Source organism: Zootoca vivipara, chromosome Z2 (genome assembly GCF_965207765.1).
Source record: "Zootoca vivipara chromosome Z2, rZooViv2.hap1.1, whole genome shotgun sequence".
Taxonomy (NCBI): Eukaryota; Metazoa; Chordata; class Lepidosauria; order Squamata; family Lacertidae; genus Zootoca; species Zootoca vivipara.
In genome coordinates, this window is record NC_142585.1 from 10048661 (window position 1) to 10071634 (window position 22974).

Consider the following 22974-nt stretch of genomic DNA (forward strand, 5'->3'; position numbering starts at 1 on the left):
ATAAGGATGGTGAGATTATTATGGACACCATCCTCTAAATGTTCATATTTTGTTCAGGTCTTAATAATTATCCATGTTTTCTCTTCTCAAAAATGTTTGTAAAGGTTCTATATAGATAGTAAAAAGTTTTGTCAATAAACTTGTTTTTAAAGATTAAGGTTATTCCTATATACACATTTCAAAAATGACACTTAAAACTTTCTTATTTTCATTTTGTTCGTTTCTCGTTTTGTTCTTGTTGCCAAAGCAAGTTATGACCATTTTGAAGCAATCATACACACTTTATTCCTTTTCACAGTAAGCCCACACCTTGTACTTATTTAACCAATAAACCAACACAAGCAAGATGTTTTCTGCTTCAAAAACAATTTTTAATGAACATCCTTTAGTACTTGCACAAAGCAAGTACTTCAACAACTTGCAACAAAAAAGGTAACTGCACTTATCAGGGAACAAACAGTAACAAACCCAAATGAAACCTCTCTATTCTGGTATTGTTTTCATCTAATGATCTGCATCTGAAAAACAAAAACAAAAATTTCAAAGCCTACAACCCTTGTGTTGATGATGTAGTATTAAAATGTTACATGCTCTCCCTTAGCAAAAAGCCAAGGTTGGCAACTAGCATCACCACTTGGTGCATGCTTTGCTGCACTAATTCTGACAGGGGATGAGGCTGAGGGTCACATTTCTTTTGAGGTAACCTTTCCCTGGCTGCATTTTTAGACATTCCAATCTCTTTCCCCCCTATTCCCTGCAGGGGCCCAGACTCCAAGCTTTCATTTTAAGAAGAGTGTCTACCCCTCTTCTTAAGCAAAATCTGCAAGCCACTGTCTAAGCAATTTCTATGAAATGAGCAAGTCTGGTGATAAAGGGTGATTTCAGTTATTCTTCCACCCTTTCTGTTTTCTATACAATTGTGTTTTGTAAGGGTTGTTTAATAATTTTTGCTTTAGTACTTTCCCTATTTGGTTTCCCCTCTGTATGTACTCTTTGATGGGATGTGAGATTGTGCTTGAGACTGAAGCTCTTTCCACACTCCAAGCACTAATAGGGTTTCTCCCCCGTATGAATTATTTGATGGGAAGTGAGATAGATCCCCCTGCTGAATCTCTTTCCACATTCAAAGCACTGATAGGGTTTGTCCCCTGTATGAATTCTGTGATGGGAAGTGAGAGAGCTGCTACGATTGAAGCACTTTCCACATTCCAAGCACTGATAGGGTTTCTCCCCAGTATGAATTCTTTGATGTGAAGTGAGCTGATCCTTCCGACTGAAGCTCTTTCCACACTCCAAGCACTGATAGGGTTTGTCCCCTGTATGAATTCTGTGATGGGAAGTGAGAAGGATCCCCCTGCTGAATCTCTTTCCACATTCGAAGCACTGATAGGGTTTCTCCCCCATATGAATTCTTTGATGGGAAGTGAGACTGTGCTTGAGACTGAAGCTCTTTCCACACTCTAAGCACTGATAGGGTTTCTCCCCAGTATGAATTCTTTGATGGGAAGTGAGACTGTGCTTGAGACTGAAGCTCTTTCCACACTCCAAGCACTGATAGGGTTTCTCCCCCGTATGAATTCTTTGATGGCAAGTGAGATTCTTCTTGAAACTGAATCTCTTTCCACATTCCAAGCACTGATAGGGTTTGTCCCCTTTATGAATTCTTTGATGGGAAGTGAGACTGTGCTTGAGACTGAAGCTCTTTCCACATTCCAAGCACTGATAGGGTTTCTCCCCCGTATGAATTCTTTGATGGGAAGTGAGACTGTGCTTGAGACTGAAGCTCTTTCCACATTCAAAGCACCGATAGGGTTTCTCCGCCGCATGAATTGTTTGATGGGAAGTGAGATGATCCTTCCGACTGAATCTCTTTCCACATTCCAAGCACTGATAGGGTTTGTCCCCTGTATGAATTCTTTGATGGCAAGTGAGATGATCCTTCTTACTGAATCTCTTTCCACATTCCAAGCACTGATAGGGTTTGTCCCCTGTATGAATTCTTTGATGGGAAGTGAGACTGTGCTTGAGACTGAAGCTCTTTCCACATTCAAAGCACCGATAGGGTTTCTCCGCCGCATGAATTGTTTGATGGGAAGTGAGATTATCCTTCCGACTGAAGCTCTTTCCACACTCCAAGCACTGATAGGGTTTCTCCCCCGTATGAATTCTTTGATGGGAAGTGAGACTGTGCTTGAGACTGAAGCTCTTTCCACACTCCAAGCACTGATAGGGTTTCTCCCCCGTATGAATTCTTTGATGGCAAGTGAGATGATCCTTCTTACTGAATCTCTTTCCACATTCCAAGCACTGATAGGGTTTGTCCCCTGTATGAATTCTTTGATGGGAAGTGAGACTGTGCTTGAGACTGAAGCTCTTTCCACATTCAAAGCACCGATAGGGTTTCTCCGCCGCATGAATTGTTTGATGGGAAGTGAGATGATCCTTCCGACTGAAGCTCTTTCCACACTCCAAGCACTGATAGGGTTTGTCCCCTGTATGAATTCTGTGATGGGAAGTGAGAAGGATCCCCCTGCTGAATCTCTTTCCACATTCGAAGCACTGATAGGGTTTCTCCCCCATATGAATTCTTTGATGGGAAGTGAGACTGTGCTTGAGACTGAAGCTCTTTCCACACTCTAAGCACTGATAGGGTTTCTCCCCCGTATGAATTCTTTGATGGGAAGTGAGACTGTGCTTGAGACTGAAGCTCTTTCCACACTCCAAGCACTGATAGGGTTTCTCCCCCGTATGAATTCTTTGATGGGAAGTGAGATTCTTGAAACTGAAGCTCTTTCCACATTCTCTGCACTGATACAAGTTCTCCCTCCTCTGTGTTCTTTCGTGTGAAGTGAGACTATTCCTCTGAAGGAACCTCTTTCTCTGATGAGAAGAGGACTGGGAGCTCTGACGGATGTTCTCTCCACACTCTGAATATTTATTTGGCTTCTCCTCTATGTGGATTCTGTTGTGGTCCCCCTTGTTCGTCCCTTCCAATTCATCACCATCTGCAATGAAGAGAGAAGCTAATTAGAGCCTTAGGAAGAAATGCAGCTCCAGATTATTGAACAAAGCTGTTGCCCCCTCCCCCAACAGCAAGATTGAGAGTGCTCCATTTCGGCCTCAAGAGGACACCCTTGAAGTCTAACTTGGTGTCATTGTCAATGTGTGACATCTTCGACCCCCCCAGCATTTGAGCACGCCTGCGGGGCGCCTGACTCTCTTGAAACCAGTGGGGCCCCAACTGCCAGCATACTGTGACCGGGTCACAGATGACACAGAACCATCAAACCCACCACGTGACCCCTCCCCCAGCCAGGTTAGCATAAGTCTTGCTAACTCTGCATTGCTGCCCCGGACCCCAACCCTACTCAGAGCAAAGGGGACGTGGTTCACATCCATTATTGAACAAAGTTAAGGAATGCTTGCGATAGAGGGAGAACTGAAGAAAGTTTGATGTGAGGCCTTTCGATACTTCTCACTGCCTTTGTTGGCTGGTATTAACTGACATATTGCTTGGCTTTTATCTGGGATAGAATTTATTTGGCTCCATCCTGGAATCCATTCCATCTCCAAGGTCAGTCATCTCTTTGGTCATAGAATAGAGTTGGAAGAGACCACAAGGGCCATCCAGTCCAACCCCCTGCCAAGCAGGAAACACCATCAAAGCATTGCTCCGTGTCCGCTTCTCTGGAGCAGCAGAAAACAATCTTTCTCCCTCCTCCATATGACATCCTTTTATATATTTGAACATGGCTATCATATCACCCCTTAACCTTCTCTTCTCCAGGCTAAACATACCCAGCTTCCTAAGCCGTTCCTCATAAGGCATCGTTTCCAGGCCTTTGACCATTTTCGTTGCCCTCTTCTGGACACCTTCCAGCTTGGTCAATCAAATGCAAACAGATGCCAAAACAACAAACCTGACAGAAGTTACTTCAACTTCCCCAAAAACTCTGAAGCCCACATTTAAGGCCTGAGTGGTTCATACAAGCCTGGTCTTTGTTTAAAAAGGCATGACTAGACAAAGAACAGTCACAGAGGAAACAGTTGATATCCCTCCATTCAGGGTTCACGGTGGGGATGTTAGAATCCCAGATGCTGTTGGTCTCCACCAAATAACAGGGGTTCATCAACTAGAGGTATGTATGGAATTTCAAAACTGATCTTATGATCCAACAGGGAATTTTACCGAGAGGGTCCATGATCCCACAATTCTCCTCCTTGACTTCCTTATGCTGAACTCTTTGGTCAGGATCCAGCAACGTCCACATTTTGTCTGTGAAACGAACAGCAACATCTTCACCTGCACACTCCCCATCAGCTGTTGCCTCAATCTAAATTTGGCCTCTTTTTTTGAAGTTTTATTTATGTTTGGGGGTTTTACATACATTATAATATCTCCTTCCCAATTTTATATTTCCCGTACAAATTTTCCTTGCCCTCCCTTCCCACCCACCCCCACCCATATCCATTGGAAGCGTTCAGACAATTATCCTCAGCCACGGGCACAACATCTTTAGTTTCCACCAAATGTTTTTTGTTCCAGTAGTTTTTATCCATTGAAGATAGGAGTTCCATCTGTTCCTTATCGTGGTGGACTTGACCTTCCACGTTGTTTCCTGTAACATGACTGCAGCAATGTCCGACTAGGTAAGTTCATACAAATAGATATTCCATGTCTCTACTGTCCATTTCTCTCTCTTTCCAACCTAAAGCTATCGTTGCCTTTCCCGCTAATATAATAGCTTTGAAGGTAAACTGGTCACCTTTCTCTATAGCTGTGTTTCCAAGTATGCCCATTGTCATGAAATCAAAATCTATTGAAAGCTTCACTTAAAAAAATTCATTAATGACCTTTAGGATTTTATTCCAGAATTCCTTTACCTCTGGGCATTCCCAGTACATATGGGAAAACCATCCCTTGGCTTGCTTACAGTGCCAACAGTTAGAATTCAATCCTGCTACTATATTAGCTAGCTGGGCCAGAGTTCTATACCATTTTAGAAAGAATTTTAATTCCAGCTCTCTAAATTTGCTTACTTTAATTTCATCTATTCCTTTCATTATCCTTTTGACCATTGATTCTCTAAGTTCTTCCTTACTCCACATCTTTTGAATGTCTTGAGTTGTCTGTTTCCTGTTTGTGATCATTGTCTTATAGCTTTTACCTATCATTCCTTGTTTCGTTTTTTTCCATTTGTTTGTATAGTTCCTCTATTGGCTCTTCTGAATTCATATTTCCTACCTCTTGGACTTTAGAAATTTTATTATATAGTCCTCCAATTTTTAACCAATGTTGGTTACCTATATCCTTAACTATATGATATCCCTTAGCCATTTGGGATCATCTATTACCTCATAAATGCTTTATAAGGGTGCGCTATTGCAGATTTCTGAAGAAAGTAGGAAAAACCACTGGGCCAGTAAGATACAATCTGAATCAAATCCCTTATGAATACACAGTGGAAGTGAGAAACAGGTTTAAGGATTTAGATTTGTGCCTGAAGAACTATGGATGGAGGCTCGTAACATTATACAGGAGGCAGCAACGAAAACCATCCCAAGGAAAAGGAAATGCAAGAAAGCAAAATGGCTGTCCAACGAGGCCCTACAAATAGCGGAGGAGAGGAGGCAAGCAAAATGCAAGGGAGATAGGGAAAGATACAGGAAACTGAATGCAGATTTCCAAAAAACAGCAAGGAGAGACAAGAGGGTCTTCTTAAATGAGCAATGCAAAGAAATAGAGGAAAACAACAGAATGGGGAAAACCAGAGATCTGTTCAAGAAAATTGGAGATATGAAAGGAACATTTCATACAAAGATTCCCAAAATTGGGAAAGGAGTACGACAAGGTTGTATATTGTCTCCCTGCTTATTTAACTTATATGCAGAATTCATCATGCGAAAGGCTGGACTAGATGAATCCCAAGCCGGAATTAAGATTGCCGGAAGAAATATCAACAACCTCAGATATGCAGATGACACAACCTTGATGGCAGAAAGCGAGGAGGAATTAAAGAACCTTTTAATGAGGGTGAAAGAGGAGAGCGCAAAATATGGCCTGAAGCTCAACATCAAAAAAAACAAGATAATGGCCACTGGTCCCATCACCTCCTGGCAAATAGAAGGGGAAGAAATGGAGGCAGTGAGAGATTTCACCTTCTTGGGCTCCTTGATCACTGCAGATGGTGACAGCAGTCATAAAATTAAAAGACGCCTGCTTCTTGGGAGAAAAGCAATGACAAACCTAGACAGCATCTTAAAAAGCAGAGACATCACCTTGCCGACAAAGGTCCGTATAGTTAAAGCTATGGTTTTCCCAGTAGTGATGTATGGAAGTGAGAGCTGGACCATAAAGAAGGCTGATCGCCGAAGAATTGATGCCTTTGAATTGTGGTGCTGGAGGAGACTCTTGAGAGTCCCATGGACTGCAAGAAGATCAAACCTATCCATTCTTACCCCTTCATGGATCAATGCCTTGTCGTGGCGAAGGGGCTTGAATAACTCGGAGAAGCTATGAGCTATGCCATGCAGGGCCACCCAAGATGGACAGGTCATAGTGGAGAGTTTTGACTAAACGTGATCCACCTGGAGAAGGAACTGGCAAGCCACTCCAGTATCCCTGCCAAGAAAACTCCATGGACAAAGACAACAGGCATATAAAAGTTATGACGCTGGAAGATGAGCCCCTCAGGTCGGAAGGCGTCCAACATGCTACTGAGGAAGAGCGGAGGACAAGTACAAGTAGATTCAGAGCTGATGAAGCGGCTGGGCCAAAGCCGAAAGGATGCTCAGTTGCGGATATGCCTGGAAGCGAAAGGAAAGTCCGATGCTGTAAAGAAAAATATTGCATAGGAACCTGGAATGTAAGAACCATGAGTGGAGGTAAGCTGGATGTGGTCAAAAATGAGATGACAAGAATAAATATCGACATCCTGGGCATCAGTGAACTAAAATGGAAGGGAATGGGCGAATTCAGTTCGGGTGACTATCATATCTACTACTGTGGGCAAGAATCCTGTAGCAGAAATGGAGTGGCCCTCATAGTCAACAAAAGAGTGGCAAAAGCTGTAATGGGATGCAATCTCAAAAATGACAGAATGATCTCGATACGAATCCAAGGCAGACCTTTTAACATCACAGTAATCCAAGTTTATGCACCAACTACCGGTGCTGAAGAAAGTGAAATTGACCAATTCTATGAAGACCTACAACAACTTCTAGAAATGACACCAAAGAAGGATGTTCTTCTCATTACAGGGGATTGGAATGCTAAAGTAGGGAATCAAGAGATAAAAGGAACAACCGGCAAGTTTGGCCTTGGAGTTCAAAATGAAGCAGGGCAAAGGCTAATAGAGTTCTGTCAAGAGAACAAGCTGGTCATCACAAACACTCTCTTCCAACAACACAAGAGACAACTCTACACATGGATATCACCAAATGGGCAGCATCGAAATCAGATTGATTATATTCTCTGCAGCCAAAGATGGAGAAGCTCTATACAGTCAGCAAAAACAAGACCTGGAGCTGACTGTAACTCAGATCATCAGCTTCTTATAGCAAAATTCCAGCTTAAACTGAAGAAAGTAGGAAAAAGCACTGGGCCAGTAAGATACAATCTGAATCAAATCCCTTATGAATACACAGTGGAAGTGAGGAACAGGTTTAAGGATTTAGATTTGGTGGACAGAGTGCCTGAAGAACTATGGATGGAGGCTCGTAACATTATACAGGAGGCAGCAACGAAAACCATCCCAAGGAAAAGGAAATGCAAGAAAGCAAAATGGCTATCCAACGAGGCCTTACAAATAGCGGAGGAGAGGAGGCAAGCAAAATGCAAGGGAGATAGGGAAAGATACAGGAAACTGAATGCAGATTTCCAAAAAACAGCAAGGAGAGACAAGAGGGTCTTCTTAAATGAGCAATGCAAAGAAATAGAGGAAAACAATAGAATGGGGAAAACCAGAGATCTGTTCAAGAAAATTGGAGATATGAAAGGAACATTTCGTACAAAGATTACCATAATCAAGGACAAAAGTGGTAAGGACCTAACAGAAGCAGAAGACATCAAGAAGAGGTGGCAGGAATACACAGAGGAATTATACCAGAAAGATATGGAGGTCTCGTACACCCCAGGTAGTGTGGTTGCTGACCTTGAGCCAGACATCTTGGAGAGTGAAGTCAAATGGGCCTTAGAAAGCACTGCTAATAACAAGGCCAGTGGAAGTGATGATATTCCAGCTGAACTATTTAAAATTTTAAAAGATGATGCTGTTAAGGTGCTACACCCAATATGCCAGCAAGTTTGGAAAACTCAGCAATGGCCAGAGGATTGGAGAAGATCAGTCTACATCCCAATTCCAAAGAAGGGCAGTGCCAAAGAATGCTCCAACTACCGCACAATTGCGCTCATTTCACACGCTAGCAAGGTTATGCTTAAAATTCTACAAGGCAGGCTTAGGCAGTATGTGGACCGAGAACTCCCAGAAGTGCAAGCTGGATTTCGAAAGGGCAGAGGAACCAGAGACCAAATAGCAAACATGCGCTGGATTATGGAGAAAGCTAGAGAGTTCCAGAAAAACGTCTACTTCTGCTTCATTGACTATGCAAAAGCCTTCGACTGTGTCGACCACAGCAAACTATGGCAAGTTCTTAAAGAAATGGGAGTGCCTGATCACCTCATCTGTCTCCTGAGAAATCTCTATGTGGGACAAGAAGCTACAGTTAGAACTGGATATGGAACAACTGATTGGTTCAAAATTGGGAAAGGAGTACGACAAGGTTGTATATTGTCTCCCTGCTTATTTAACTTATATGCAGAATTCATCATGCGAAAGGCTGGACTAGATGAATCCCAAGCCGGAATTAAGATTGCCGGAAGAAATATCAACAACCTCAGATATGCAGATGACACAACCTTGATGGCAGAAAGCGAGGAGGAATTAAAGAACCTTTTAATGAGGGTGAAAGAGGAGAGCGCAAAATATGGTCTGAAGCTCAACATCAAAAAAACCAAGATCATGGCCACTGGTCCCATCACCTCCTGGCAAATAGAAGGGGAAGAAATGGAGGCAGTGAGAGATTTTACTTTCTTGGGCTCCTTGATCACTGCAGATGGTGACAGCAGTCACGAAATTAAAAGACGCCTGCTTCTTGGGAGAAAAGCAATGACAAACCTAGACAGCATCTTAAAAAGCAGAGACATCACTTTGCCGACAAAGGTCCGTATAGTTAAAGCTATGGTTTTCCCAGTAGTGATGTATGGAAGTGAGAGCTGGACCATAAAGAAGGCTGATCGTCGAAGAATTGATGCTTTTGAATTATGGTGCTGGAGGAGACTCTTGAGAGTCCCATGGACTGCTAGAAGATCAAACCTATCCATTCTTAAGGAAATCAGCCCTGAGTGCTCCCTGGAAGGACAGATCGTGAAGCTGAGGCTCCAATACTTTGGCCACCTCATGAGAAGAGAAGAATCCTTGGAAAAGACCCTGATGTTGGGAAAGATGGAGGGCACTAGGAGAAGGGGACGACAGAGGACGAGATGGTTGGACAGTGTTCTCGAAGCTACGAACATGAGTTTGACCAAACTGCGGGAGGCAGTGCAAGACAGGAGTGCCTGGCGTGCTATGGTCCATGGGGTCACGAAGAGTCGGACACGACTAAACGACTAAACAACAACAACATCCATTCTTAAGGAAATCAGCCCTGAGTGCTCCCTGGAAGGACAGATCGTGAAGCTGAGGCTCCAATACTTTGGCCACCTCATGAGAAGAGAAGAATCCTTGGAAAAGACCCTGATGTTGGGAAAGATTGAGGGCACTAGGAGAAAGGGACGTCAGAGGACAAGATGGTTGGACAGTGTTCTCGAGGCTACGAACATGAGTTTGACCAAACTGCGGGAGGCAGTGCAAGACAGGAGTGCCTGGCGTGCTGTGGTCCATGGGGTCACGAAGACACGACTAAATGACTAAACAACACAACAAAAACTACCAGTTGCTCGCAATCAGTGACCAAGCCTGAAGCAGCAGCTTATATTGAAGGGGAAACTATGGGGAAACTTTCTACATGTAGAACTCCAAACCATGATTTGTGTTCCAAGTAAAGCATGGTTTATGCAGTCTCTCTCTTCACTGGCTTCCCTATGAATCTCAGCAAACCGGAAGAGCATCTCAAACCATGGTTTTGTTGGTTCAGCTTAATGCCAAACTACAGTTTGCTGACACTGTGATTTGCAGACAAACCTCAAACCAACCATGGTTTCAGGTCCTGATTTGGTGGACTCTTAACAAACCATGGTTTAACAGATGATGGCATTCAAGATATCATGGCAAATTATTGTTTGGCATTAAGTCTGAACTGGATTCCATGTTCCACAAAAAGGCACCACAGCTGTAAACCCTGAAGTCTGAAGAAGCAGCTATTGCCTTCTACACAATTATCCAATATGCTACCTTGAAAACTTTCAGCTGATTGCAGATTTTGTCTCCACCCCATCCCAGCCTGCAAGTTGATTCAAACAAATGGATTTATTCATGGGTCAAGCCACCGTTCTGTCTGTTAAAGTATTCCCCACAAATTTTATTGGTTTATTGTACTGCTAGGTCATCGCTATAAAAGAGCTCATCTCATTTTAGACAGAAGCTTTCAAAACCATGTATTATTCAGAATTAATAAGCACATTATGCCACTCTCGGTCCATGTGATCACTGGCTAGAAAAATTTTGGGGGGGGGAGAAGGATGGGGTCATCATGGTGCTATTGCAAGAGATGGGGATCATTTTACAAGTTAGCATTTCCATTTCAAAACTACAACCAGACAGACAGGATGCATGTGTCCCAGATTCTACACAGGCTCAAGCATCAATGCTTTTTGCATTTAATAATACTTAAGCTAAGGACGCAGGTGGCGCTGTGGGTTAAACCACAGAGCCTAGGGCTTGCTGATCAGAAAGTCGGCAGTTTGAATCCCTGCGACGGGGTGAACTCCCATTGATCGGTCCCAGCTACTGCCAACCTAGCAGTTCGAAAGCACGTCAAAGTGCAAATAGATAAATAGGGACCGCTACAGCGGGAAGGAAAACAGCGTTTCCGTGTACTGGTCTGGTTTGCCAGAAGTGGCTTAGTCATGCTGGCCACATGACCTGGAAGCTGTACGCCGGCTACCTTGGCCAATAATGTGAGATGAGCGCACAACCCCAGAGTCAGTCACGACTGGACCTAATGGTCAGGGGTCCCTTTACCTTTACCTTTAAAGCTAAGGACATGATTCTGTTTCCACACACCCCATTTAACATCCAAAATCCTATGAAGTGTGTTCAGCTGAGGAACAGTGACCGGCTCCTCAATCCTAGACTAACCACTCTGTTGCACTGGGCCTCGTATTGACATGCCCTGACACATTCACAAGACCAGTCACCAGGCCAGAAATGCCAGCAGAGCATTTAACACATGATAATGTGACACTTCACTGAGGGCAAGTGCAGTTTTATGCTTAGGAGGGTGAATATGGATTCAAACCTGTGTTTCCCTGGTTGTAGTTCCAACACTTTATGTACCCTGTTTCCCCAAAAATAAGACATACCCATAAAATAAGCCATAGCAGGATTTCTAGGCATTTGCGCTATATAAGCCATACCCCAAAAATAAGACATAGTGATAGGCGCAGTTCTGGGGGGCACCAAGGAAGAAGCGAGGCGTAATTAAAATCAGACATCCCCTGAAAATAAGCCATAGTGTGTCTTCTTGAGGAAAAATAAATATAAGACAGTGTCTTATTTTCAGGAAAACACCACACCAACCTGAGTTCCTTCTGAGGCTGAACATATGGCCTCCATCACTGAACCTTGCCCTCTTCCAGATTTTATGGAGCTTTATCCTATATCCTTTTTTATGAGTATCCCAGCACAGAATTTAATTTGCACACAAAGGACTGTGACTTTATTTTTATAGAAAGCAGAAATTTTCCTACAATCACCCACTAAGATTTGTTCTATGATCCCAAGTGCTGAGAGACAATCAAAGTGTCAGTCGTGGCAATATCATTTTACACAGGGAAACAGCAGTCCATATCCAGAAGGCCCCTGCAGCTTAAAGGCAATGAATCAAATTGGATTCTGGCCTCATTGAATCCACCATCTATTAGCAATCCTGATAGAGGACTGAGAGCCTTCCAGGGTAAAATCAAGGTGTGCTTTTTCATCCTGCTACTGGTAGAGAGTTGGGGACAAATTGCAGATTTCAAATCTTTGATTACATTTGTGAAAATTCCATATGTTCCCGTGCCATTGTTTACCTCATCCTCAAATTTGATCCACTCTTGTTTCTTTTCAACTCCAATTTCTAGTAAAAAATTTTAATTAAACAGCTTCATAATAATTGTAAATGTTTTGGAGGTCCCCGCCTAGTTCTGATTGGTGGTTGTACACAAATCTCTTTTGTATCCTTGATTTTTTACTTCTGAATATCCATTGTCTTATCTCATGATTCCATTGTTCCATTTTCTGTTTTTCATCTCTAGTGGCATGACTTGGAAAATATAGCTTAACTTAGGAACCCAAGACATTTTAGTAGCCTTAACTCTAGCTGTAATGCTTAAAGTACATACTTTAAGCATTACAACTTTAAAACTTTAATTTGGCCTAAATTAATTTCCCCCCGTAAATCTCTTTGCAGATTACAAAGGCGCAGGCAGGCAGGCAGGCAGGCAGGTGGAGGAGCCCGAAAACGTGCTCCCCTTCTCCATCTCCATCCACCTGCCTGCCTCCCCCCACCCCCAATATGAGGACGCCCCAATACCTCTCTAGCTCCATCCATCCACGTCCCCATCTCCACTCCCCTGGGACTCACCAGATCTCTCAGAGGTCCCTGGGAAGCAATGCTCAGAGGTTGTGGGGAGGGATGCAGGAGACAACCTGACCAGGTCAACTGTCCATCTCCCCCCTTCCATCCCCACTAGCTTGACAGGATCCGTCTCTTTCATCCTTCCTGAGGAGTCGAGGAGCCAAAAGAAGCTGCAGGGTCCTGGGAGAGAGGAAGAAGCAAAGGGAGCCTTATTGAAAGATTTGGCAGATTTCAGAGGCAGTTTCGGTGGCTTTTTGCCATGACAGCAGTGGGTGCTTCCAGACCGGGGTGTGTGGTGTGTGTTAATATAGCCACTCCAGTTACGGTACTTTGGATATTGCAAATAGGGCACTAGCAACAGGATTTTATTTTACTGTATAGGAATTCCCATGGGAAAAGTAAATCTAGATTAAAGGTGGGGGGAGAGATACAGGTTAGTATTTTTAGGCCAACAGTGTTTTGAGGATGCTTTGAAAAATGTGCGTGCATAAGGAACACTGATCCCATAATATGTACAATAAAATGCAGCATTCGTGGTAGTATACCACTGATTATTATATGGTGAGAACACTATTTTGCATGCAGAAGGTCTCTGGTTCAATCCCTAGGAGAGATTCCTGGTCTGGAATCTCAAAGAGTTGCTGCCAGTCAGTGCAGACAATACTGAACCAAATTGTCCAGTGGTTAAACTCAGAATAAGGTGCCTTTTTATGTTGTTCTCAGTGAGAGAGCATCTGCTTTGCATGCAGAGAGCCCCAGGATCAAACCCTGGCATCTGGTATGGCTGGGAATAACCCCCTACCCAAAGCCCTGGAGAGCTGCTACCAGTCAGTGCAGGCAGTGCTAAGGTAGACGGTCAGAGGTCCTGACTTCTCCCAGCAGTTCTGCGAGACAGAGAGGTTGCAGTGTGTGATTTTGCCTGCTCTTGGGCCCTTGATGATTTTGATTTGCTTGAAATTGAAACATTAAAGAGTCTAAGAGACTTAAATTTCAGCATCACGTCTAACATTTTTCAAAGTGATTTCTGTGCTAAAACTGTGTTCTGTTTGAGAAAATAAATCAGAAATTGTTTTATGCCTTATTTTCACAGTTTAAAAAAAATAAATTAAGCATTTCAAATCCTGTGCTTTTCATTCTTCCTATAATACATCTGTGTTTGAAATATGATTGCCCCCGCGGTGTGGGGGCGTTGCGGGGCGCCAGAAGGTGTTCTCTTTTTTTTTTTTTTAACATAATTTTTATTGGTTTTTACAAATTACAAAAGATGGTACATACATAAACACCTTTTCCACCTTCTTCCCACCCCCCTCCATGGGTCCTCCCCTGCCACAGAAGTATCCCACGCAGGTGATCAGTCAGAAGTGGTCCATTTTATGATTGGGTTTCTGTCCTCCTCCCCCTCCCCTGCCCCCCAAGCCCCCCCCTGCCACCAGGGAGCTCCAGTGAACCAGGGCAGTACGCAGGAGTTCATCCATCCAACCATCTATTGTCATACCAAAAAAAAAAAAAGAAAATACAAAAAGAGAAAAAGAGAAAAAAGAGAAGAGGAAAAAAAAAGACAAAAAGGAAAAAAGACAAAAAAAAATTCATCATAATTGTTAAATTCATAATTGTTAAACCATATTTTGTGGGCTTCCCCACCCTCCCACCCTTCCCCGGTTTTCCTCCCTTATTTATCATCTTCAACAGTTTCATAGTTCATATTTTATAACATACACCTTTATATCTTATACCACTTTTAAGCTATTATCATTTTCGCCTATTGTCCAATCACTGAGAAATCAAACTCCCATTTTTTCTTCCCGTGCCTAATTTTTACCCCTCTATAGGCCTCCATATTTTCACCTTTTTCCAGAATCAATTCACTTTTTAAACCTATAACTATTCCCAAACTAACCTTACTCCCCCCGAGTACCTGCTCCACCCCTCCAATCCAGCAAGTTCCATAGTCAGCAGTCCAGTTATAGTCCTATTAACCCATCCTTACAATCACCACTTCACTTTCCCTTCACCCCACCCCCTGTTTGCAGTCTTTTGCCATCCAGGCCTCCATATCAGACCCCTGAGCTTCTTCTCTTCTCTGCTTAATTTTTCCTTCTTCCCTGTGGTCATTCTGGAGTTCCAGTAAATCCAGTCGTGCCCCCCTCGAAGGGGAGGCACTCCATCCAACTTTTTGTAGAGTAAAATCATCATTTTTTTCGTGATGGGCTTCATTTTGTGTTAAATCATCACAGTCGTCATCATTGTCATTCTCACATTCATCTTCTTTAGTTTCAAAAGCTTCATCTTCTAGGAAATCATATTCTGTCATCACAATCTGGAATTGTTGCTGTAACACTAGCCGTTGTGTCTCCTCTTGACATAGTTCTATTCTTGTTTCCCACATTAAGGTCAAAACAGTCCGCTGAAACTCAGGCGGGTACCTTTTTGTTGACATAGTTCAGTCCTGTCAAGGTCAAAACTTGTCACATGGGGTGGAATATGATCGCAGTCTATTTTCTCGACTCCATTTTAACAAGCTGGCTGCATTCTTAAAAATAAAGTTCGAACTCACATTTCAAAAGCATATAAACCAAAAAAAAATTCCCAAAAAGTCCAGAGATAAAGATAGAAATAAAATTTAACTATAAATCCTGGTCAGCTCACTGGGTTTTCTGGGCTGCCGGCTCCCGAGAAAAAGAAAGGTCTTTCTTAGTCTTAACTTCATTCTGCAGGGCAATCACAACAGTCTCTCTCCCCTTTTACCCTGCATTTAGGGGAGATTCTCTTTGATGCCTTTGAGGAATCCTTTTAAGTTAAAATCTTCTGTTTACGGCTTCGGGTTTCTGTTTACTGTCTCTTATGTTACCGTGGGGGGGGGTGGCTTCCTCTTTTCCCCTCTCTCCCAGGTCCAAATTGTTGCCTTAATTTACATTCCAAAGAATCCAAATTACTCACAGTCTATTCATTTGCTGAATGTTCTTTGAAGAATTGGCCACCTCCACTTCCCAGACTCGCAGCTTCGCACTCTCAGAGCAGCAATGTCAGCCTGTCCGCCGCGGTTCACCTCCTCGCTCTCGGGGGCTTAAACAAAGCCGATCCGGGGAGGAGAGAGCCCGCTTTTGGCGCCGCCAGGCAAAATCTGTCCCCAAAAAGCACGATTTGGGGCTTTTAAGGAGGTTTCGTTTCGCTGGAACGATTCCCTCCACCTCTGAAGCGCCGAGGTCCGCTCCGCTGTGCGGACCCCCGTCTGAGCAAGATGGCGTGGTCAACCGGAAGCCCCCTCCAGAAGGTGTTCTCGCCTAGGGCGCAAAAAACCCCTAGCACCAGCCCTGGCTCCGAGGTAATATATATGGTTTTACATTTGCGTCAAGTCACCTAAGGAGCTTCATAATTAAGAAGTCGGGTCTCGCCGCTGGAAAGATGGCGGCCGACTGAGGCGGCGCAACCCCGCCGCTTCCGACGGCGGCCTTGTCTGAACATCATGCCCGTCGCGTGTCGGAAAAGAGGACCCAGATGGCCAGCTTTCCTTCCAGGGAAACGGGAGGAGGGGTGAAATGAGATGGTTTCCCAGCCAAATGCTGCGGAGGAGGAGGAGGAGGAGGAAGGGGGGGGGAAGAGAAGGTTCTGGACATCCCCGCCCAAGGAGTGTTTTGTGCAGTGACTCTCCAGTGAGGAAACGGACCGTAGTTTCGTGCTTGCTCGGACCAAGCAACAAAACGCGGCCGCAAACCTCGCCGAAGGCAACAGGTCCCGTTTGGGAGTGTCTAGGATCCGGCTGCGCGGGGGGTCCCAAGCCCCGGGCTCGCCTACTAGGAAGCAAGCAAGCCGCCTGCCCCGGATTAAGCGGGGTGTTGTTGTTTTTTTGCAAGCCGTAGTTCTCCAACCCGCTGCCCCTTGCAAAACTCTCTCCTCCCTCTCCTCCTCCGAAAGAGCAGCAGCAGGAGCAGCGTCACATTCGCACACTCAACCTGCCTGAGACGGCGTCTCTCAGCACCCGTCGCGACGGGACTCCGCCGCGCTGCCGGCCGCCCTCCAACCTGCCTCGCCCGGGAAGGACGCCGACGCCTCGCGTTGTTGCAAACCCGCCAAAATCCGAGTCTCCGGATGTGTTTACGCCCACCTTCCCCGGCACGTGCGTTCCGACCAATGGAAGCTCCTTAGCCGCCCTTCCGCAGCCAACCGCTGCATCTCGCGATGGAGTGGGGGCGGGAACCCTCAGTGTGTGCATGGCAATTTGAATAATTATAATTAATTGCTAACAGATTAATCCTGTACTGTACCGTGGAAGCTGTTCTGAGTGCTTTACCAGAAGGAACGGGGTGTCTTTAGAGCTTTGTGTTAATAAGCGTATGCAGCAATTTGACAAGTACTATTACTGAATGAGGCAATCAATTGTGAGATTAAAGGGATATCTGCATAGATGAAACTTCAAACTAAGCTTTTTAAAATGGGCTGTTCTAAGCAGGTTAATTCAGAAGTAATTTTTCAGAATCCAAAAGGGCCATATCTATACATATGCACATATTAATAAAGGTTGTGTGTGTGTGTGTGTGTGTGTGTGTGTGTGTGTGTGTGTGTGTTTTCCTTCTCAGAATCATTTCACAGGTTGAAAATACTGTAGGGCTATTTTATCAATATTGGAGGTAATCTCTATCTCTGTCTCTATCATACCACCTCTCTCTGTCTATCAAATCCAGAGAGAGCAGGCAATCCTGAAGGCAGAATACATTTGTCAATTATTGGGTTTTTTTTAAGGTGGCTCCCAGATATGGGTCAGATTAGTTTAGACCTGTAAACTGAATATAATGGGATTTAAAGGCCTCCCCCTCCCCCACCACCTTAAAAATGAGATGCTTTGTGTTTAGCAGTTTAAAATAAACATTTTTGTTAGGCCAAATTTTGTGCAACTTAATGCTGTAGCACAGCGAATTTAATTGTATGTATATTAACAGCAGCAACATTTACTGTAGCCAAAAACTGGAGGACAGTGAACCTGGGAGGAATCTATACACATATAAAAACCGTTCTGAAAATGCTTTTAAACAAAAAAAGTCTCACCATCGCTATTATCACATTGTATATTGCACTTAAAACACACTTAAAACATTTAATCTGCAGCTGTATAGCCGAGTCCCTGAGGCCAGCCTGGCAGCAGCAACTCTACAACTTGGCTTTAACCCATCAATTCCAAGCATGTCAAAATAATCAAACAGACACTTTTGACACCACCTCTAATTTTTGCAGGGGTCATAAATACGCAGTTGCAAAAGAACTTGCACTGCATGGGAATCTATGGCAGGACTCTTATAATGCAACGTGTATAAGCGATGTAATTGACTTCTGGAACAATATAGGGCACTTATCCAGGTTGTTGATGTGTAATATCAGGGGTCAGCAACCTTTTTCAGCCGTGGGCCGGTCCATCGTCCCTCAGACCATTTGGGGGTCAAACTATATTTTTTTTGGGGGGGAGAACAAATTCCTATGCCCCACAAATAACCCAGAGATGCATTTTAAATAAAATCACACATTCTATTCATGTAAAAACACCAGGCAGGCCCCACAAATAACCCAGAAATGAATTTTAAATAAAAGGGCACATTTTACTCATGTAAAAACACACTGATTCCTGGATCATTCGTGGTCCGGATTGAGAAGGCGATTGGGCCGGATCCGGCCCACAGGACTTAGGTTGCCTACCCCTAGTAATGTCATAACTTGTGCTTGCTTACAACCTACCTCTCTATGCATCCATACTTTCCCTTACTATTTTAGGACCTGTTCCAGAGGGAGACGATGGAGGGCATGAGACCAGCAAAGAAGCCCCACATTGTCCTATACTGTATTGTGTTATGCAATAACTGAGCCTTCAAAGGTAAAGCTAAAGGTACCCCTGACCGTTAGGTCCAGTCACGGACGACTCTGAGGTTGCAGCGCTCATCTCACTCTACAGGCCGTTTTACTGTTTTACTGCAGGCATAGGCAAACTCGGCTCTCCAGATGTTTTGGGACTACAACTCCCATCATCCCTAGCTAGCAGGACCAGTGGTCAGGGATGATGGGAGTTGTAGTCCCAAAACATCTGGAGGGCCGAGTTTGCCTATGCCTGTTTTACTGTGTTTTTGAATACTCTGTTGGGAGCCGCCCAGAATGGCTGGGGAAACCCAGCCAGATGGGCAGGCTATAAATAATAAATTATTATTATTATTATTATTATTATTATTATTATTATTATTATTACTCAAGTCTTCTTCAAAGCAGAGAGAGTACAGCTGCTGTTTACCAAGCTGTGCGTTCTCTCTATACTCTGAGGTTATTTCCTCCAGATAAAGCCTATTTACTGTCTACAGAGGACCTCCGTTATTCTCCTTCTCTTCTTTCCTATTGGACTGTTCTTAGTTTTGCTTTTGTATTTATATTGCGTGGTGTGATTTTTTTACTGCTGGAAACTGGATTTGCTCTACATGAGCTAAATTTTGCCTTGATAGGGAGCTAGCCACAAACTGTACGCTTTATACCTTAGTGAATCTTTTACCAAAGACAACTTCTGCTGTCTGTGTGTTTTTGGAATCCATGCGTCCACTAAATTTCTACTACTCTGCTGATCAAATGAGGGGGGGGGTGTCGGGCGTCCTCTGGTCTTCAGCACTGTTTTCTCGTCAGTTTTTTTGCCTAGCTAGAATGCGTCCCTGAACACTGATAATGCCTCACTCTTGTCTGAACAGATAATAAAGAAGAGTATGAGTGCTGCACAAAGGCATACCCTCCAACATGTTACAGTGGAAAACTGGGACACCTGTCTTCCAGGGCTGTGCTCCCTCAGGAGAGCCAAAAACAATGGGCAAAAGTAGGGGGGCAGGTGGCGGCAGGGAGGGGGCTAGTGATGGAGTCGGTGGAATGGTGGGGGAGTGCCCCAAATTGCCCTCCCAAAATGTTGAGGGTATGGAATAATTGTTTAATGTACATTGAAATGGGAGATACATATTGTGTTCATATTGTATACTGTGAAGCCTGTTCGGAAATTTCCATGATGTTAGAGAAAAGCCTACCTGGTGAATCATTAATAGGACTATCAAGTTGGCAGGTAGAAGAAGGAAGGTGTGACACTGTACCCTTCTGCACTCTACATTCCTGTGCTGGTTGTAGAGGAAGCGTTGTTTTGCTCAAACAAGCTAGCAAAGAACTAAATGCTGTACTATCATAGTTGGTTTTTCTTCTTCTAAGCAATGTGCAGGAATCCTATCCTATATAATAAAGTCCAAGTTGTCCCTGCGTCCAAGCTGTCCCGTGTGTCCCTGGGGTACTGCGCATGTGCCCCAGGGATACAGGGATTGGACAGCAGAGACTGCACACGCGCACTCTCCCCCCCCTCTGCCTCCTCCAACCGCCGCTCCCGCCGGACACCGCCTCACTGCAGGGCACGTCAGGGAAGCGAGGGTGGAGGCCGGCGAAGGCCTCCTCACAACCCTCCCTGGCCGTGAGGAGCGGCGGTTGGAGGAGGCAGGGGGGGGAGAGTGCGCCCGTCCTTCCTGTCGGCGCCTGGGGGAGAGGAAGGAGTAGAAAGGAGCGCTTTCTCCTCCTCCATTCCTGTCCCCCTGCCGCCGACAGCAAGGACAGGTCCCAGGGTTCCCCCCACCGCCAAGCCAGTCCCCGAGCCGAAGTGCGGCTCGACGGGGTTTTTCGCCGTTTGCCTCCCCCTGGGGGGAAGGCAAACGGCGAAAAGCCCCCCCCCGCGTCGCACTTCGGCTCAGTCCCCCATGCGCTTTGGTTGGGGGAAGCAGGCAGGGAGACGGCAACAGCCCGGGAAGCTGCCTGCTTCCCCGAGCCGTAGCGCATCGGGGGACAGAGCCGAAGATCGGTGGGCGCTGTTTGCCGGGGTTGACAAGCCCCGGCAAGCAGCGGCCGCCGATCTTCGTGTGACAGGCAGTGGGGAATGCAGGCAGGCAAGAGAGCAAGCGCCTGTCTGCCTGCCTGCCTTCCCCGCCACCAGTCCCCCGGTGCTTCGTGCAGCGCTGCTGGGTGCCGACCCGGCAGGCCGCTTCTTCTAGCGCCCGTTTTTAAACGGGCTGAATTCCACTAGTGCAGAATAATCCAGTTAGTACGTCTGTGCTTAATGGAGACAGCTGCTTATGTGGTCAAAAGTTGATAATGATGGGAATTATTAAGGCTTCTCCCCAGGCATCTCCAACCGCTCCAATGGAAAAAGAGTTCATGGAACCCAGGAGAATGCAATTTATTTCCATCTACACCTGATTTAGCCTGTGAGGCCCATAGCCTCAGTGTTTAAATGAAATGGATACACTCTGAAAGCCTCAGTGATCTGTGGGCCTGACAAGATGTCTCGAGAGGTGTGCTGTCTACCCGGGGCCAAGATCAAAGATGTAACAGAACAGCTGCAAGGAATCATAAAACCCACTAGTGTGTCGGACTAGGACCCAGGAGATCCGGGTTCAAATCCTCAACTCAGGAAAAAAAATCAGATATAACCGCAATGAATGACTAGAATCAGGCTGCTCCCACCTGGGAAGGCAAGAGTGAGTGAGACCCTGTGTGAGAACAGGATGGCAGAAACAGGCCTGGTTTTTGTTTTTATCTTTCCCCCTGAAGCTGGCCATTCGGTTAGAGGAGCCCGAAGCCCTGGAGGAGGAGGAGAAAGAGGAAGAGGAGCAGGACGACGACAATGACGCCATGGGCGATATGGATGTCGGAGGGGCAGGTCTTCCACAGTTTCTGGGCTGAGCGCTGGGAATCTCTCGGGCCTCTCCCCCAAAACCAGGGCCTCCCTTTTCAGCCCAGGATTGGCTGATGCAACGGGGGCCACATCATGCTCCTTCCACACAGGTGTCCCCCACCCCCCCACCCCTTTTTGGGAGGGGATTGGCAATCACTCACCCCCCAATTTTTAACATTTACAATTTTTAAAAAACATTGTCTTACACACGGAAAACTACGGCACTTAGAACCCTTAATGAACTATAGCTCCTATAATTCTTTGAGGGAAACCATGACTGCTTAATGTGGTATCATAGTTGGATTATGCCTGGCATTGACTCTGGCTGCAGCTCCTGTTGGTTCCTCTGCCTTCCAACTCACCAGTCCTAGTGATCATAACCTGGGAGCTGCCCATTGCTGGACCAGTAACTCCAGATCCAGTGTCTGAGAATTACTGCTAAATTACCAGTTACTCCTCACTCCTCACACTAGCAAAGAATGAGGGCAAAGCCCAGCAGCTAAAAGTGATTGCAAATTAAGTATTTCCATATTATTATTATTATTAGTAGTAGTAGTAGTAGTAGTAGTATTCAGAATTACCGTACTTTTTAACAAAAGTCAGAATTGCTTTTGAAAGAGAGCAACAGAGGTAGAAAGTATTGAATGCTATCAAGAGGCTGCTGAAAATGTCTCTTTCCTTTCCTTTCCCGTTTTTCTTTCTGAAAGAAAAGAAGTGCTTGGAAGCAGAAGGTGCATTTTGAAATACTGCTCATGTTATAGTTGAGTAGGTCTCTCCAGCATTGATACTCATAAGTTTTTTTTTTGTGTGTGTGTGTCTGTGTACCCAGGTTTCATTTCATCATATTTCTAATTGCTTTGCAAGAAGTTGTGCATCCATAATGCCTCCAGCTGCAGGTTTTCTTTTAGGAGGAAAAAACATATATTGCAATATGTTAATTATTACCTCCATGCCCCTCACTCTCAATCGGCTAATTTTAATGCAGTTGGTGGGGCCCAGCTACTAGCAGCAAAATGGGAACATAGGAAGCACATTCATTCATTCTGTATACCCATAGCTGCCAAGTTATCCCTTTTTTAAGGGATTTTCCCTTATGCTGAATAGGCTTCCTCGCGAGAAAAGGGAAAACTTGGCAGCTATGTGTATACCGTCTTTCATTCGAAGATCACAGGGCAGTTTACAACAACAAAATGAGAACACAAAATACAAAATAACATAATAAAACCAAACCAAACCAAACCATTAACCTCCCTGCCAGAAACACATTTTAAAGGACATATAATGTTAATCAGCCAAAGGCTTAGTTGAAGAGAAACGTTTGAGCCTAGCACCTAAATATATTTAATGAAGGAGCCAGATGAGCCTCTCTGGGCAGAGCATTCCACATACAGGGAGCCACTGCAGAAAAGGCCCATTTTTGT

At 44.7% G+C, this 22974-nt stretch overlaps 1 protein-coding gene across 2 annotated transcripts in view; it reads right to left on the reverse strand.

The window, feature by feature from the left end:
• Positions 1–349: 349 nt before the first annotated feature.
• Positions 350–22974, reverse strand: part of LOC132591449 (uncharacterized) — a 62569-nt gene continuing 39944 nt past the window's right edge. For both annotated transcript variants that reach the window (XM_088664461.1, XM_088664459.1), the window contains exons 2-3: positions 12847–13020; positions 350–3005 (exon numbers count right to left, since the gene is read on the reverse strand). In XM_088664461.1, the coding sequence (XP_088520587.1) occupies positions 1048–3005; positions 12847–12979 (2091 nt within the window). In that variant the 5' untranslated portion in view covers positions 12980–13020 and the 3' untranslated portion in view covers positions 350–1047. The remainder of the gene's footprint in view (positions 3006–12846; positions 13021–22974) is intronic.